The sequence below is a fragment of the Anabrus simplex genome, chromosome 8 (assembly GCF_040414725.1).
Source record: "Anabrus simplex isolate iqAnaSimp1 chromosome 8, ASM4041472v1, whole genome shotgun sequence".
Classification (NCBI taxonomy): domain Eukaryota; kingdom Metazoa; phylum Arthropoda; class Insecta; order Orthoptera; family Tettigoniidae; genus Anabrus; species Anabrus simplex.
This window is the reverse complement of record NC_090272.1, coordinates 219,860,691-219,877,925: the sequence shown is the minus strand read 5'-3', so window position 1 is coordinate 219,877,925 and position 17,235 is coordinate 219,860,691. Positions and strand designations below refer to the sequence as shown.

The following is a 17,235-nucleotide window of genomic DNA, read 5'->3' as shown; positions in this document are numbered from 1 at the left end:
GGTGTGAAAATGGGAAACCATGGAAAACCATCTTCAGGATTGCATACAGTGGGGTTCGAACCCATTCTTTTCCAGATGCAAGCTCACAGCTGTGCATCCCTAACCGCACAGCCACCTCACCCGGTATTCTATCATTTACAAAGGTAACATCTGTGACAGGTGTGATATTTTTGTGGAGTACCAAACCTACTCCATTTCGTGCTTATTAGCAAAACACATGTAAAATAGATTCTTTAAGTCTGAGCTGCTCCCTGAAGTTAATTCAAACAGAACTGTGATAATGGTTTTCTTTGTTTCAAACAAATTTTTCCTAAAAACAAAAACATTAAATTATTTTACAATACCTTGTTGCCAACATCCTTGTCTGGTTTAGACGGCTTGCTGCTCACCGTGGTGAAGAGTGATGGTTTTTCCTTCTTCTGCGCTGTCTCCTCAGATTTTGGTTTCTTATCACACTAAAAGATCAAAACAAAACCACACAATCCAAATTAATTTACACTTTTAATTACTGAGATATTAAAGCTTTTCAGTCTATCGAAGTATGATATACAATTTTTTTTCAACACTATGACACATCTGTAAGAGAATACATTAATTAAAGGTTAGAATACCTGAGCTGACAATGAAAAGAATGGCTTCCTTCTTAGTAAAATAAAATGCATTTAAAAATTATACATCATTATTACTCACAATCTCAGTGGCTCATTGCAAGAAATACATTTCATATTTAAGCTCATACTGTCATCGGAACAGCATTATGGTACTTTATGGTGAAAAATTCCACCTTATAATACACTTCTTTTTATTTTTTCAGAATAACAATTTCCTAATAAAATGGGGCATATTTAATCCCAATGGGAACATCTTCAGCCATAATCATAAGACAAAATATACAATAAATAAAACAAGGATACGTTAAAAAAAAAAACACTTTAAAAGACATTGGCAACCATTACATCAAGATTTTAATCACTATTAAGCTAAAACATTTCTACAATCCAACTTTACCAGTATATTTATTTGTAGGTCTAAATTTTCCAAAATAAAGTTGCAAGAAAAATGAATGCTTCGCGACCATTTCTACATAGTTTAAACTCTAATCATATGCATAGCGAGTAGACAACAGTTAATATTTAATCAGCACTGGACAGAACACTCATTAGAACCAATTAGTTTCTTTTAACGTATCCTTGTTCTATTTGTTGTACATTTTGTCTTATAATTATGGCTGAAGATGTCCTCAAGAGGATGAAACACTTGTTCCATTTTATTAGGAAATTGTTATTCTGAAACAAATACAAAGAAGTGTTTTGAAGAGGTGGAATTTTTTACCATAACGTATCATAATGCTTCGTGGCTCAGGCAGCAGCACGCCGGCCTCTCACCACTGGGTTCCATGGTTCAAATCCTGGTCACTCCGTGCGAGATTTGTGCTGGACAAAGCAGAGATGGGACAGGATTTTCTCTGGGTACTCTGGTTTTCTCATCATCTTTCATTCAGCAACATTTCATTTCATCTTTCAGTGATTAATCATTGCCCCAGAGGAGTGCAGCAGGCTTCGACAGCCGGCACAATTGCTATCCTAGCCGCAAGATGGGGGCTTCATTCATTCCATTCCTGTCTTGATTTACTAGTTTCATTTCCGTATTGATAGTTTACTTATGTATAGACAAGAAAAGGTTTCACCTTATCAATACAATTTTATTATTGTAAGAATGAATAATGTCTACACATAATTCCATTCCTGACCCATTCGAGTGACTGGAAACAGGCTGTGGATTTTCATTTTCATCACTCACAAAATTTTTCACTTTTTACGTCGTCATGAGTTGCAAGTTTTAGGAAGGACTCTTTGGAGGTAATGTTCATTAACATCAAGAGATAAGTTGTTATATTGCTATTTGGTTCACGTCGCACCGACACAGATATGTCTTACGGTGACGATGGGATAGGAAAGGCCTAGGAATTGGAAGCGGCCGTGGCCTTAATTAAGATACAGCCCCGGCATTTGCCTGGTGTGAAAATGGGAAACCATGGAAAACCATCTTCAGGGCTGCCGACAGTGGGGCTCGAACCCACTATCTCCTGATTACTGGATACTGGCCGCAATTAAGCGACTGCAGCTATCAAGCTCGGTTCAAGAGATATGAGCGCTGAATGGACACTCTTTCACCCTTCAAAATCGGATCTTACGATCTGGAGGCACTCCACCATATTTTTCAATTGGCTTTATGTCGCACTGATACAGATACTGTAGGTCTTATGGCAATGACGGTATAGGAAAGGTCTAGGAGTTGGAAAGAAATGGACATGGCCTTATTTAAGGTACAGCCCCAGCATTTGCCTGGTGTGAAAGTGGGATATCACGGAAAACCATCTTCAGGGTTGCCGACATTGGGGTTCGAACCCACTATTTCCCGAATGCAAGCTCAAAGCTGTGCGCCCATAAGTACTTCACCACCAATCCACATGATCCTAGGGTATTTAGATTAACACTTGCATGGTCCAGCAGAAGGTAATAAAATGCCTTTGGGAGTGGCGAACCCATCGTACAAACAGTCTATAAAATGAGTGCGAGTGAATCGAGGCCTTGGAAAATGCTAGGGTGTCACGCTGAAGTGAGGCACAGTTCCCGGTGCTCTGGGGGAACTGTGAGAAGTGGGCTACCAGACATCACAAGAATCGGTATCATCAATGTCATGACTTTAAATGGCAAGGTAGAAGAACTGATTGAGTATAAGGAGAAGAAAGACAAAGCAATGATGGGAATAACTGAGACAAAATGGAATGGGAAAGGTCAAAAAGAATTGAAGAAAGGGTATAGATTATATTGGAATAGAGGAAAGTTGGCAACAAATGGTGGTTTTATATTGAGAGAAGACCTAGCGTATTATGTGGACAAAATTGACCAGATCAGTGACAGGATTCAATCAATGAATACTGATCTGCAATTACGGCAGTCGCTCAGGTGGCAGATTCCCTATCTATTGTTTTCCTAGCCTTTTCTAAAATGATTGCAAAGAAATTGGAAATTTATTGAACATCTCCCTCGGTAAGTTTTTCCAATCCCTAACTCCCCTTCCTAAAAACGAATATTTGCCCCAATTTGTCCTCTTGAATTCCAACTTTATCTTCATATTGTGATCTTTCCTACTTTTAAAGACACCATTCAAACTTATTCGTCTGCTGATGTCCTCCCACGCCATCTCTCCACTGACAGCTCGGAACATACCACTTAGTTGAGCAGTTCGTCTCCTTTCTCCTAAGTCTTCCCAGCCCAAACTTTGCAACATTTTTGTAATGCTACTCTTTTGTCGGAAATCGCCCAGAACAAATCAAGCTGCTTTTCTTTGGATTTTTTCCAGTTCCTGAATCAAGTAATCCTGGTAAGGGTCCCATACACTGGAACCATACTGTAGTTGGGGTCTCACCAGAGACAAATATGCTCTCTCCTTTACATCCTTACTACAACCCCTAAATACTCTCATAACCATGTGCAGAGATCTGTACCCTTTATTTACAATCCCATTTATGAGATTACCCCAATGAAGATCTTTCCTTATATTAATACCTAGGTATTTACAATGATCCCTAAAGGGAACTTTCACCCCATCAACGCAGTAATTAAAACTGAGAGGACTTTTCCTATTTGTGAAACAACCTGAGTTTTATCCACGTTTATCATCATACCATTGCCTACGGTCCATCTTACAACATTATCGAGGTCATTTTGCAGTTGCTCACAATCTTGTAACTTATTTATTACTCTGTACAGAATAACATCATCTGCGAAAAGCCTTATCTCTGATTCTACTTCTTTACACATATCATTGATATATATAAGAAAACATGAAGGTCCAATAATACTGCCTTGAGGAATTCCCCTCTTAATTTTTACAGGGACAGATAAAGCCTCACCTACTCTAATTCTCTGAGTTCTATTTTCTAGAAACAGAGCCACCCATTCAGTCACTCTTTTGTCAAGTCCAATTGCACTCATTTTTGCCAGTAGTCTCCCATGATCTACCCTATCAAATGCCTTAGATAAGTCAATCGCAATACAGTCCAACTGACCTCCTAAATCAAGGATATCTGCTATATCTTGCTGGGATCCTACAAGCTGGGCTTCAGTGGAATAACCTTTCCTAAACCCAAACTGCCTTCTATCAAACCATTTATTAATTTTGCAAACATGTCTTATATAATCAGAAAGAATGCTTTCCCAAAGCTTACATACAACGCATGTCAGACTGAGTGGCCTGTAATTTTCAGCTTTCTGTTTATCACCCTTTCCTTTATATACAGGGGCTACTATTGCAACTCTCCATTCATTTTGTAAAGTTCCTTCATGTAAACTAAAATCAAACAAGTACTTCAGATATGGTACTATATTCCAACCCATTGTCTTTAGTATATCCCCCGAAACCTTATCAATTCCAGCTGCTTTTCTAGTTTTCAACTTTTGCATCTTACTGTAAATGTCATTGCTGTCATAGGTAAATTTTAATACTTCTTTAGTATTAGTCACCTCCTCTATCTGGACATTATCCTTGTAACCAACAATCTTTACATACTGCTGACTGAATACTTCTGCCTTTTGAAGATCCTCGCATACACACTCTCCTTGTTCATTAATTATTCCTGGAATGTCCTTCTTGGAACCTGTTTCTGCCTTAAAGTACCTATACATACTCTTCCATTTTTCACTAAAATTAGTGTGGCCACCAATTATGCTTGCCATCATGTTATCCTTAGCTGACTTCTATGCTAGATTCAATTTCCTAGTAAGTTCCTTCAATTTCTCCTTACTTCCACAGCCATTTCTAACTCTATTTCTTTCCAACCTGCACCTCCTTCTTAGTCTCTTTATTTCCCTGTTTTAATATAGTGGATCTTTACCATTCCGTACCACCTTTGTAGGTACAAACCTATTTTCACATTCCTCAACAACTGCTATAAACCCATCTCATGTCTGTTTACATTTTTATTTACCGTTTTCCACCGATCATAGTTACTTATTAAAAACTCTCTCATGCCTGCTTTATCAGCCATATGGTACTGCCTAACAGTCCTAATTTTAATCCCTTTCTTTCACATTTATTTTTAATTACCACAAAAACAGCTTCGTGATCACTAATACCATCTATTACTTCGGTTTCTCTATAGAGCTCACTGGGTTTTACCAGCACCACATCCAGAATATTCTACCCTCTAGATGGTTCGATCACTTTCTGAATCAGGTGCCCTTCCCATATTAACTTATTTGCCATTTGTTGGTCATGCTTCCTGTCATTCTCATTACCTTCCCAATTGACATTTGGTAAATTGATATCACCCGCTACGATAACGCTCCTTTCCTTATCGTTTCCAATATAGCTGATTATCTTATCAAATCATTCTGAATCAGCATCTGCGCTACCCTTTCCTGGTCTGTACACCCCAAAGACATCTAGTTACCTATTATCTTTAGAAATGAGCCTTACCCCTAGAATTTCGTGCTTGTCGTCTTTAACTTTTTCGTAGCTTACAAATTCTTCATTCACGAGAATGAATACTCCCCCTCCTACCATTCCTATCCTATCTCTACAATACACCCTCCAGTTCCGTGAGAAAATTTCTGCATCCATTATATCATTTCTCAGCCATGATTCAATTCCTATTACAATATCTGGTAAGTATATATCTATTAAATTACTCAATTCTATTCCTTTCTTTACAATACTTCTACAGTTGAGCACTAACAGTTTTATGTCATCCCTACTTGATTTCCAGTTCCCTGTTCCTTTAACACTGCTCCCTAGCTCACCCTGTTTCCCTGAATGTACCTCCCTATAACCCTTCTAAACAAATTTCCTAACTTATATGTACCACTGCGGTTTAAGTGAAGGCCATCTGAGCGCAGATCCCTATCTCCTACCCACCCATTAGGATCTAGAAATTTCACTCCCAGTTTCCCCACATACCCACTCCATAGCCTCATTTAAATCCCCAATCACCTTCCAGTCAGTATCCCTCCTACACAGTATTCCACTGATAACAATGTCTGCTTCCTTAAACTTCACCTGTGCTGCATTTACCAGATCCCACACATCCCCGACTATGTTGGTACTTATACCTGCTTGTCTTACGTTGTTAGTACCAACATGAAACACTACCAACTTCTCCTTTCCCTCCTCCTTCTCTTCTACTTTCCTCAACATCTGCCTTAACCTAATTCCTGGATAACACTCTGCCCTGGTACCCTTTCCTCCACACACTTTCCCGATATGTCTAACCATAGAATCCCCCATGACCAGAGCCTCAACCCTACCCACCTCATTTGATCCCCTCCCCTCCTGGTCAGTCCTATCTTTCCTGACAGCTGCAGAAGCTACTTGGTCCTCCCTTTTCTCCATCCCATGACCGTGTTCCACCTGTCTTTTCCTATTCACTACTCCACATTTCCCTTTCCTACCTCTTCCCTTTCTTCTACTTCCAAACTTCTCGGCAACAGTTCCCTGTTCCTCATCTTCCCTCGGTTGTTCTACCTGCAGTGACATGTACCGATTTCTCACCGACACCTGTCCTGAATTTTGATCCTGAATGGAGCCCTTAGCCTGCAATCTCCTTCCCCTTAAAACATTAGACCACCTGTCTTCCACAATTCCCCCATTTCCTTCCAATCCCTCTATTACACCTACTGTATCCTGTACATTGTTTGGAGGTCTACTTTCCTTCCTGTCCTCTGAGAGTATCCTAATTATCCCTCTCAAGCTCTCCAACTCCTCCCTCAAACTCCTTAATGCCTGGTCACACCCACAGTTCCTACACTCACACTGCTTAGCCATTTTTATTAAATAAGAAAAGGAAAAATAAGATAAATTATTCTGTGCAAAATAAAAATGAAAGGAAAGAAATATTGTCTAGGTTAGTTCACAAAGAACAAACGACGTTTTATTTAATATAGGCTACTACTAACAATCCCTTCAAAGAGACTTGAACGACGGACTGACTAAAGTGATCCTATGTGGTCATAAAAGAAGAAGAAGAAGAAGAAGAAGAAGGCTACTACTACACTACAATACTACTTAATTGTACTATTTTTATTCCTACAACATGTTAACATGATGAAAATTGCTGTTAATTACTGGAAACAGAGAATAATACACAAGAATTACACAATTTTTAAGTCTACCCTAATTACAACAGAATTTTTGTAAGAGAGTTACTACAGATACCGGTACCACAGAAACGATACTATACTATACAAATATTTCATAGTAATAGAATAAACACACTACCGGTACTTTCTAATAAGATGCTATAATACACTACAAAAATTTTAAACTACGTTCAGACTAAGTACAGATACTACAATACACTACAATAATTTTAAACTACGTTCAGACATAGGATATTTAGAGTTAGACTTGGACTTGAGAGTGGAATCAAGGATTTTATACAGCTATATGCACCCCAATCAGGGAATGCAGATGAATGTTTAGAAGTGTTTCTAAAAGAACTGGAAAGTTGTATTGAAAACAAAGAGGTTGTATAATGGGAGACATGAATGCACATGTTGGAACAGACAGACAGGGAAAAGAAGAGATAATTGGCCCCTATAGTTATGGAAACCAAGATGAAGAAGGAGATTTGGTAATAAATTTTTGTAGAAGGAATGGATTAATGGTTGGCAATACATGGTTTAGAAAAAAGAACTCACAAAAAATAACTAGATATGGTTGGGGAGATAGAAAGACAAAGACAATGATTGATCTTGGCAGAAATGTAAAGAAGCCAAAAAGATATGTAAGAAAATAGTACAAGAGAAATGGAAGAGCTGGGAAAGTTTCACAGAAACTTTACAAGAGATATAAAGGGAAGTAAAAAGGTTTTGTTTGGTTTGGTGAAGAATAGTTTATGAAATAGGGAAGATACAAAATTTGTAAAAACTGAAACAGGACAGATATTGACACAATGAGATGGCATACTAAAAAGATGGGAAGAATACTTCTCAGGATTGCTAAATATTAAATACAGTGAACTGGTAGATGAGAAGGAGCAAGAAGAAATAATGAGGAAAGAAGAAAACAAGAAAAGGTTAGAAATATAGGAAGCCATACAAAAGATGAAGAGCGGTAAAGCAGCAGGAGTGGATGAGGTAACTATGGAAATGATAAAAGCTGCAGGACCAATAGGGCTACAGTGGTTGTGTAGATTGTTTAGAATAATCTGGAGGAAGAAAGAGATCCCAGAAGAGTGGGGAAAGCATTTAATTATCCTGATATTTAAAAAAGGTGATAAAAAAGGAATGTAATTACTACAGAGGGATCACCCTTGTTGCCCATGTAACTAAGATATTTGAGAAAGTATTGGAAGGACGACTGAGGGGGAAGCTAGAAGGAGAAATAGAAGAACAGTATGGTTTTAGGAAAGACAGATCAACGTTTGACCTGATCTTTACATTAAGACATATGATGGAGGAAAAAAGAGTTTGGAAAAGACATAATGATGCCATTTATTGACATTGAGAAAGCTTATGACAGTGTGCCCAGACAGCTGGTATGAGAAACATTAAGGAAAAAACAAGTTAAAAGAATGGAAGTGCAAATGATAAAAGCTATGTACAAAAATTGTGTTAGTAGTGTGAATACTAGTATAGGAAAAACAAAATGGTTTAGATGAAACTGGTCTCCGACAGGGAAGTGTACTATCCCCCATACTATTCATCATAGTCATGGATGAAATTCATAAGAACATTAAACAGAGATTGGGAAGACAGGCAACAAAAGCCATACTGTTTGCGGATGATATAGTGATATGGTAAAGGTGTATAATGCCCGAAGCCAGGTTCGAACCTCCGCAGAGGTGCGCCCGAGCTGAAGTTTACGTACGGTAGGATGGCCAGCTCCTTTCCGCTCCTCCATTCCCTTACCGTCCAACCAACAGCACGTGGCAACCCATCCAAATCTTCCCCATGCCCAATGTTGCTTAATTTTGGAGATCTCACAGGATCTGGTGTTTCAGCAAGGCTACGGTGGGGTGAGGATGAAACGGAAGTGCAAAAACAAGTAGATAAGGAATCAAGAGATAGAAAAATTTGGGATGAAAGTAAGCACACAGAGAAGTAAAACAATAGTGATGACAAGGGGAAGGAAGGAAGGAAGGAAGGAAGGAAGGAAGGAAGGAAGGAAGGAAGGAAGGAAGGAAGGAAGGAAGGAAGGAAGGAAGGAAGGAAGAGGAAAGATAAAACTGAATGGTAAAATTCTGGAAGTGGTTAAAAGTTTCAAGTACTTGGGAAGTGTGATCACAGAGGATGGAAAGTTAACCCGAGGAAATTGGGAAAAGAAAACAAGCAAACATCTTCTACCAGTGTAAGGTGTATTTTGTGGAACCAAGATGTCCTGAAGAAATGTAAGAAAGTATTATATTCAACCTATTATGAACCTATATTAACCTACGCACCTGGATCGTGAACTACAACAAAACGAGAGGACAGTAGAATACAGGCAGCGGAGATGAAATTCCTAAGAGGTATCAAGGGCAAGACTAGAAAGGATAGAATTAGAAATGAAGAGATAAGGAAAAGGACAGGAATCATGAAACTTCAGGACAGGATAGAAACAACAAAGCTAAAGTGGTATGGGCATATGACGAAACTGGGAGAAGAAAGAGTGCCATAAAAAGCTTTTTCAGAGAAATTAACAGGAAAGAGACCACGAGGAAGACCCCGAAAGAGGTGGACAGATTCAGTGTGGGAGTGCATAGAGAAGAGGGGAGGAAAACCAGAAGATGTACTTAAAAAAAGGAGAAGAGTGGTGGAGAGACAGGCAGCGATGGAGGTCCTTGATTCACAACCCGACCCGGGAAGCTGGAAACGGGAAATGAAGATGATGATGACAGTCCGTATTAAGAGACATGATATTTTCTGGGCTTTTGCCATGCGAAAGAGGTAAACTGTAGGAAATCTGTACATTTCATGAAGACTCATCCGAACAAGAAGGTCTGCAACCTGCCATCAGACAAGTGGCGCAAAGTCTTCATGAAACAAAGATTTTCTACACTTCCTCTCTTTCATACGGGAAAAAATCTAAAAGATATGTCTATTTTCTTATGATACTGAGTTCAGATTTGAAATCAGAGCTTTTCCTCGAGGTTCCCATCGTCAGCCCTGCATACTGGACTTGACATAAGAGGGAGGTGCTGCTTTTTTCTAGAACAAAACTGTGAACAACACACATGAAAAGCTATCATTTCTAAATAGGACCAATCTCTCCACAGGAGATCACCAACATATGGGCATGTGTGGGCTAGACTATCCTGAAATATCTGGACATAACAGATAATTAGAAGTCTGTAAAATTGATGTAGAAAATATGGTCCAGTAACCTCAGAGCACTTAGTTTGAATTGTAAACCAGAGTTGCCATCCACATGCTATGATAGACCTTTCTTGATGGCTTAGCTCTTCAGTTTGATGGGTAGAGGTTGAACCTTTAAGGTATCAGTTTCGGGAATGATAAAGAGTGAATATTCTTTAGTGCAAAGGTGAAAATGACACCAATAATGTTCATTGTGTCTGAGTGCAATTTTCTTGCCTGCAGTTCCTGCTTGTAATTTATTAATTCCTTGTCAATGTAACATGTGGTCACACAGGTCAAATCTAATTACAGGAGGAGGACACGACTGGGTTTGTCAAAGTTTCTGTTCTTGACAAGCCTGTTTCCTGTGTCATTACACTGAAAAGACAATACTGTATGACTTCTGATGATTGCTGTTGGTTAAAGGGGTCTAATATCTAGGTCATTGGCCTGTATGATTGTTATATAGTTATAGACCATAAGCAGTGATGCAATTTAGATAGCCTGTATACCAATTTCAATAATGTAACTGCACTGCATTCTGCATTCAAGTAATGAGGAGAATTCTACTGCTGCTCACTTAGTCAGGTGGATGCAGCGTGTATCACCACAGGTCTTTAGCATGTAAATAAGATAAAGCCTAAGACATAAAAGGCATGCGGGAGAGCGTCGGTTCGAACCCCACTGTTGGCAGCCATGTCGATAGTTTTCTGTGGTTTCCATTTTTGTACCTTCCGTTTCCTTCTCACTTCTTGCCCTTTCCAGTCCCATCGTTACCATGAGACCTAATCTTACAGCAAATTGTAAAAAAAGTCATGAAAGACCAATGCTTTGGTGATATAGCTTTCTCTTCAAGTCCCTACTCTGATAAATTTCTATGCTACCCTCGCAGTGATTTTCTTTTTGATTTTTGGGTCAGTGGATACAAAGGGAATAATCATTTCTTTGTTGCAGCAAATCCAGAGGTATGTTTCTGTTTTTCAAAAGCCTTTTAGAGGATTTCCTCCAAGCATCTTTGGGTCTTTCTCCTCATGCAGGTGGTTCTTCAATAATTGGGGCTCTCTGAAGACGGCGATTTTCATCTCTGCATTCGACATGTCCAAACCATCAACAGTTCTTTGTCCATTTTATCAGTTATCACAGAGACTCCCATCAAGCCATGAATGTGATCATTTTTGATCCGATCTTACCGTGTCACATCCACTGACCAACGTAGAACTCTTCATTTAGGCTAAGCACAGCTTCTGTTTATGCTTACTTGGTGTTTAAAGGGGCCTAAGATCTAGGTCCTTGGCTCTTTTTGATTATGCTTTAGCTCCCTAGCCCTCATGTCTTCGCTGGCCTGATCACAGATCCATAAACCATGCCTTTGATTTACACAGGCATTCTTTTATCAAATATCATGCCTCAACCTCATGTGCAGGTGTACACCATCAGATAAACGGTGCTGCTGTGGTTTTTGTGTTCATATAATCACAATCATTTACACTTGGATTGGAGTAGTGCTCTGGGACAGGGGAAAAATCCCTTTCAGCTGGAATTTGAACAATGGATCCCTAAATGATTCAACTTCTCAGTCCTATTATAAACGATACATTAACTCAAGCATGAAAGAGGAGTGCTGTAAAATGTAATAAAGGATAAGTAAAGCATATAAAAAACTGGAAATATAGTTCTTGCAAACAAACAAAAATTCCTTCAGATACAAAATTGACTTTTATCTTAAATACTGAAACAAAATACAGTGAAACTCAGTTAAGAGGTTTCCTCATAAGAAGTTTTCCCGCCTAAGAAGTGTGACATTCTTGGTCCCTTGATCGGTTGAATTAAGATATATGTATATTTTTCCCATCTAAAATGTTCTGTTGTAAATATATTTCCCAGTTAAATAGTTCAGATTTTAGAACCCCCTGAGATAGAAAACGTCTGCTCAAAGCAGCTCATGGTTAGAACCCTCTAGTCTCCACGCAAGTTGCACCCTGTGTTAGACCGTTCGCGTGCTTGCGGTGTGTATCTGGTGTCACGGAGCCTGTCTGGGCTTGCCAAGGCCATACGACGTCACGCTGTGACAACACGAACACCAGATGCTCACTCTCACCTTGTGGAATCGAATCGAATCAATCAGTTGAAATTTCCACTCCATCATTCACATCTAGTGGAATGGAATTGTACGGGATTCTATGTGGGAAACACAAAGCACGCAATGGACGGTCTGATAAAACTGTAATGCAGTATGTTGCGTGCTGCGACAGGGTGAAGTCATTAATCGAGGTGGCCTCAACATTAATTAAAAACCGTAAAATGTATTTGTCCACAACAGAGCAGCTTCTTATGCATTACTGTTTGTTAGGAATACATGTACAACAAATGTAGGGAATGCCACTTATAAAACTGTTCACGGTGAATACTGTATAATAAACACTTAAGGATCGTACATTCCAAGTAATGTCAATTATCGTACTGACATACCGTACTGTATATGGACTCCAACATGATACTGTAATATGATTCTGAAATAAGGTCAACAATAATTGCAAAATAAACTAAGTAGCGTATAGGCCTAATCTACCACGAAATTGAATATTCTAACCTGTTTGATTTTTCATTCCCTTGCTCATTTCCTTCCAGGCATCCTCTCTTTACATTGTTGTTGCAATAATACTTATGGGTCTTGTCGTAGAGGAAATTATGTTTTTGAACTAAACTGATAAGATTTTCCACGTCCATTATTAGAGAGGTGAATAAACTATTACGAAACAAAAACTTCCGGACTCTATGCAGGTAACAGCCAACTTGCCATTTGATACACATGCCGCCAAACAGCTGGCCGAAAGATCCCGATCGTATAAGTTGAACGAATGTTGATAACCAACAGGGTGTTGGTGGGAGGGGACCTGACATACACACATACCACGTTAGCATAAAATTGAAAGTTATTTTAAATTTTTACCTTTATACGAGCTTAACATTGCATTATTGTGTCACTCGTAATTATCACATTGCATTATTAGCATGTAGCACAAGGATGAGGAGACATGAAATAAAATTCTCGAGGGGAAAGAAACTGTTTACGTTTAGATGTGCTAGTGCTGCTACTGTGCCTTTATCACTAGCACGTAATACCAGAGATACTTGCCCATGCACTCATTTCTGCAACTTCGAACCTGCGTTTCTGTTCTTCATTACCTATAGCATGAAGAGGATTAAAGCAGGAAAATAAACTCAATGCCGGCTTGGCCATGCAGTACTTGCGAAACAGGCAGAAACTACGCCCGTTGCCGTGACAACTAGTAGGAATGCATGGGCGATATATGCCTAGGTTCTAAGAATCTCTAAGAATAAGTTGACAGCTTTACCATTTGCTGCCGTTAACCTTGAAGCAGGTGTCGACGGGTGTGAGGAAGATAGAAAGCACACGTTAATGAACTGTAGCGCACGTCTTGTCTTTGCGCCTTGAAAGCCTAAGCTACGGATTGCCAAGTGTAGCGTAGCATCGTAATTAGGGTGAATAGGAGTTAGTGATGTTAACTGTACTTGCAATGTCAATGTATGAACATTTTAAGTGAAAATGAGCGGAACTCGGAGGAAAGAGATCAAGCGAAAGGCACTAGCAATTAAAGACAAACTGGAGATTATAAGGAAAGTGGAATCATCTACACTTTCCCCTGTGTTGCTTTGGCAAAGGAGCTGGGAATGCCGCAGTCTACTTTGAATGACATTATAGCAAAGAAAGAAGAGATCTTGGCTTCTGCAGGGAATACTTCAGAAAATTGCAAGAAAGTTAAATCTGGAAAGTACGATGAAGTAGAACAAGCTCTGCTAATATGGTTTAAACAGCAGCGAAGTTTAAACATACCTTACAGCAGGACTATTGTGAAGGAGAAAATCAAAGAAATTGCATACAAATTAAAGGAGCCTTTTACCGCGTCAAACGGGTGGCTGGACTGCTTAAAAAAATGCAGCCGGCATCGTTTCTAAAACAATTTGTGGTGATGTGGTGGTGGTGATTATTGTTTTAAGAGGAAGTACAACTGGGCAACCATCCTCATTTGTGGTGAAGCAGAGAGTGTAAGTGTGGAGGAAAGGGGAGCTTGGAGGAAAACCGTTCTGCCTGCTAAAATAAGCAGTTGCAAACCCTGCGACATTTTCAATATCGATGAATTCGCACTTCTTTTTACCATCTTATCACGGATAAGTCTCTAGTTTTGAAGGGAGAATCTTGCCACTGGTGAAAATTAAGTAAAGTGCGAGTTACAGTATTGGTTGGTGCTAATATGGAAGGAACTGAAAAACTACCTCTACTGATGGTAGGAAGTCTAGGAAGCCACATTGTTTCAAAAATGTCAGGACTTTATCATGCAAGTACACCAGAACAAGTCAGCTTGGATGACAGGTTCCCTGTTTGAAGAGTACATGCAGGCATTAGATGCCAAAATGGGGAGCGAGAACAGGAAGATTGTGGTGTTTAGTTTATGAACCATTGTCCTGCTCATCCCAAGGAGTGTGCCCCATTTAAGGGACATCAAGGTAGAATTTTTTCCACCGAATACTACATCGGTACTACAGCCCATGGACCAAGGAATCATTAAGGTATTGAAGTTAAGGGACATCAAGGTAGAATTTTTTCCACCGAATACTACATCGGTACTACAGCCCATGGACCAAGGAATCATTAAGGTATTGAAGCAGAGGTACCGAAAATCAGTTGTGAGCCATATGTTGCTACGTACGGAAGCTGGCAAAGCCATCTACAAACCATCTTTTTGGACAAAATGCATTTCATTGCCTCATCATGGGATTCAGTGGAAGCTGTAATAATAGCAAATTGCTTCAAGGAAACAGGCTTCGGTGGTGGTACCAACCGCATTGTTATGGAAGTTGGTGATGAAGAGCCAGGGTGCTAGAAAAGTAGGCTATACAAGAGAAGATGGAGATTACGAGTAGTTTCAACGACTTCACTGCGATTGATGATATGGTAATCACTTGCAAGGAGCAGACCATCGATGAGATCTGCAAGGAAATTCAGGCAGGAGAATGAAGAAGAAGAAGAGGTGGAGGAAGAGAATCCCCCAAAACCATCTTGCAGTGAGGCAAGCATCTGCCTTGAAAAACTGAGGCACTTTATGGAAGATTCAGCCAGTGTGCCTCAGAACACATGGAAGGCAATGTGGGAAATGGAGAGGTTTATACTTCAAGAAAGCAGCAAAAACCTGAAAGAGTCAAGCCTGGACAATTTCATTTCCAAGTAGGAGCCTAGACTTTCATGTTTGGAAATGTATTTAATGTCTAATGCAGTATAGAATTTACATAATGTATAGTTACCATCTAGTTTTTTAATGTGCTTAGTATTTCTTCTTATCTCTTGTGCAAGATTTTATATAATATGTTCCATTCTCTTATAAAGTACTTTTATAATACAGTATGTTCAATTATTTTACTTTATCTCTAAAAATACGTCATGATAATCAAATTTTTATATTGTGGCTTTCTTTTAGCAGCTCTTATATGTTGGCCTATTTCGGTATTGTTCACAAAAGAAATCTGTTGGCTGTCTGTTTCACATGTATTTCAAAGTACAGAATAAGATTTTGGGCAGGATGTAGTGTTTACAGTGCACTATGTCTTGTGGTATGGGCTAGAATAAATTTGTTACTTTCATTGACCTGTCTCAGTTTCATCCTTGGTTTTGACGATATGAAAGTGACTGAGGTATGAGCGATGCCAGTAATGCCATTCCTTATGCAGCCAGTCCCTGTTATGAATGGTGTGAAAATATTGCTCATAGGGTCGGCTGGTGCATGCATTTCAGTGGGCTTGGCAGACTGATATGCAGTAGCAACTTCTGGCACGGTGAGGAAAGCAACGGGAAACTACCTCACTCCTCACTTCCCTAGTATTCCTCTTCAGTGACACCTAGGCTATCTGTGACAGCTGTTGGCGGAACTGTAGAGGATCAAACCAGCCTTCGGGCTGATTACCCAACATACATACCCCTTTCAAGAAGTTTCCTGCTTAAGAAAAGGGTTTTTTTTTTTTTTTTTTTTTTTTTTTTTTTGTCCCTTGAAAAACTTCTTAACAGAGTTTTACTGCACAACTTAACAATCTGCGTATGAGAGAGAGGACAGGTGATATATAAAAGAATTTACACTATATGGAATACCGGGCGAGTTGGCCGTGCGGTTAGGAGCGCGCAGCCGTGAGCTTGCATCCGGGAGATAGTGGGTTCGAACACCACTGTCGGCAGCCCTGAAGATGGTTTTCCATTTTCACACCAGGCAAATGCTGGGGCTGTACCTTAATTAAGGCCACGGCCGCTTCCTTCTCATTCCTAGGCCTTTCCTATCCTATCGTCGCCGTAAGACCTATCTGTGTCAATGAGACGTAAAACAAATAGCAAAACTATATGTAATCTGTGTACTCATCCATAACATTTCAATGTATTACCCAGAAAATTATAGAACATTTAAAGAAGTAGTTGAAATTTCATTCTTGAAGCAATTCAATAATGTTTTACATGGTGCATCTCTAGTCTGTGAAATATCCACTCAGTGTTATATACAACCACGTGAAAATATAACAGGAAAGAGTAAACAGTACATCAATGTATAGTGTCATTAAAAGAGTGAAGAGTACCTGCTTAACAGAATTGTTCTTTGTGACCTGTGGTATGAGCTTCCCATTTCCGCAGAGAGATGCAGCACGGGACTGAAGTCGCAGTTCGGCAAGTTGCTCCTCCAACCTTCGCACTGACTTTTTACAGTGGATACTACCCTGCCTGGAACATAGATCAATAGTGCTCAGAAATGGTAATACTGGTGTGCTTTCATGAAATAAAAGGCTCGTAATTCAGATAAATGACTCGTTTTATACATTTCCTAGCTTTATCAAGGCATTC

The 17,235-nt window shown here is 39.4% G+C and overlaps 1 protein-coding gene across 2 annotated transcripts in view; it reads right to left on the bottom strand.

Moving 5' to 3' along the window:
- Window positions 1–17,235, bottom strand: part of LOC136879006 (DNA polymerase delta subunit 3) — a 90,010-nt gene that overhangs the window by 49,180 nt on the left and 23,595 nt on the right. For both annotated transcript variants that reach the window (XM_067152692.2, XM_067152691.2), the window contains exons 4-5: window positions 16,974–17,115; window positions 345–455 (exon numbers count right to left, since the gene is read on the bottom strand). In XM_067152692.2, the coding sequence (XP_067008793.2) occupies window positions 345–455; window positions 16,974–17,115 (253 nt within the window). The remainder of the gene's footprint in view (window positions 1–344; window positions 456–16,973; window positions 17,116–17,235) is intronic.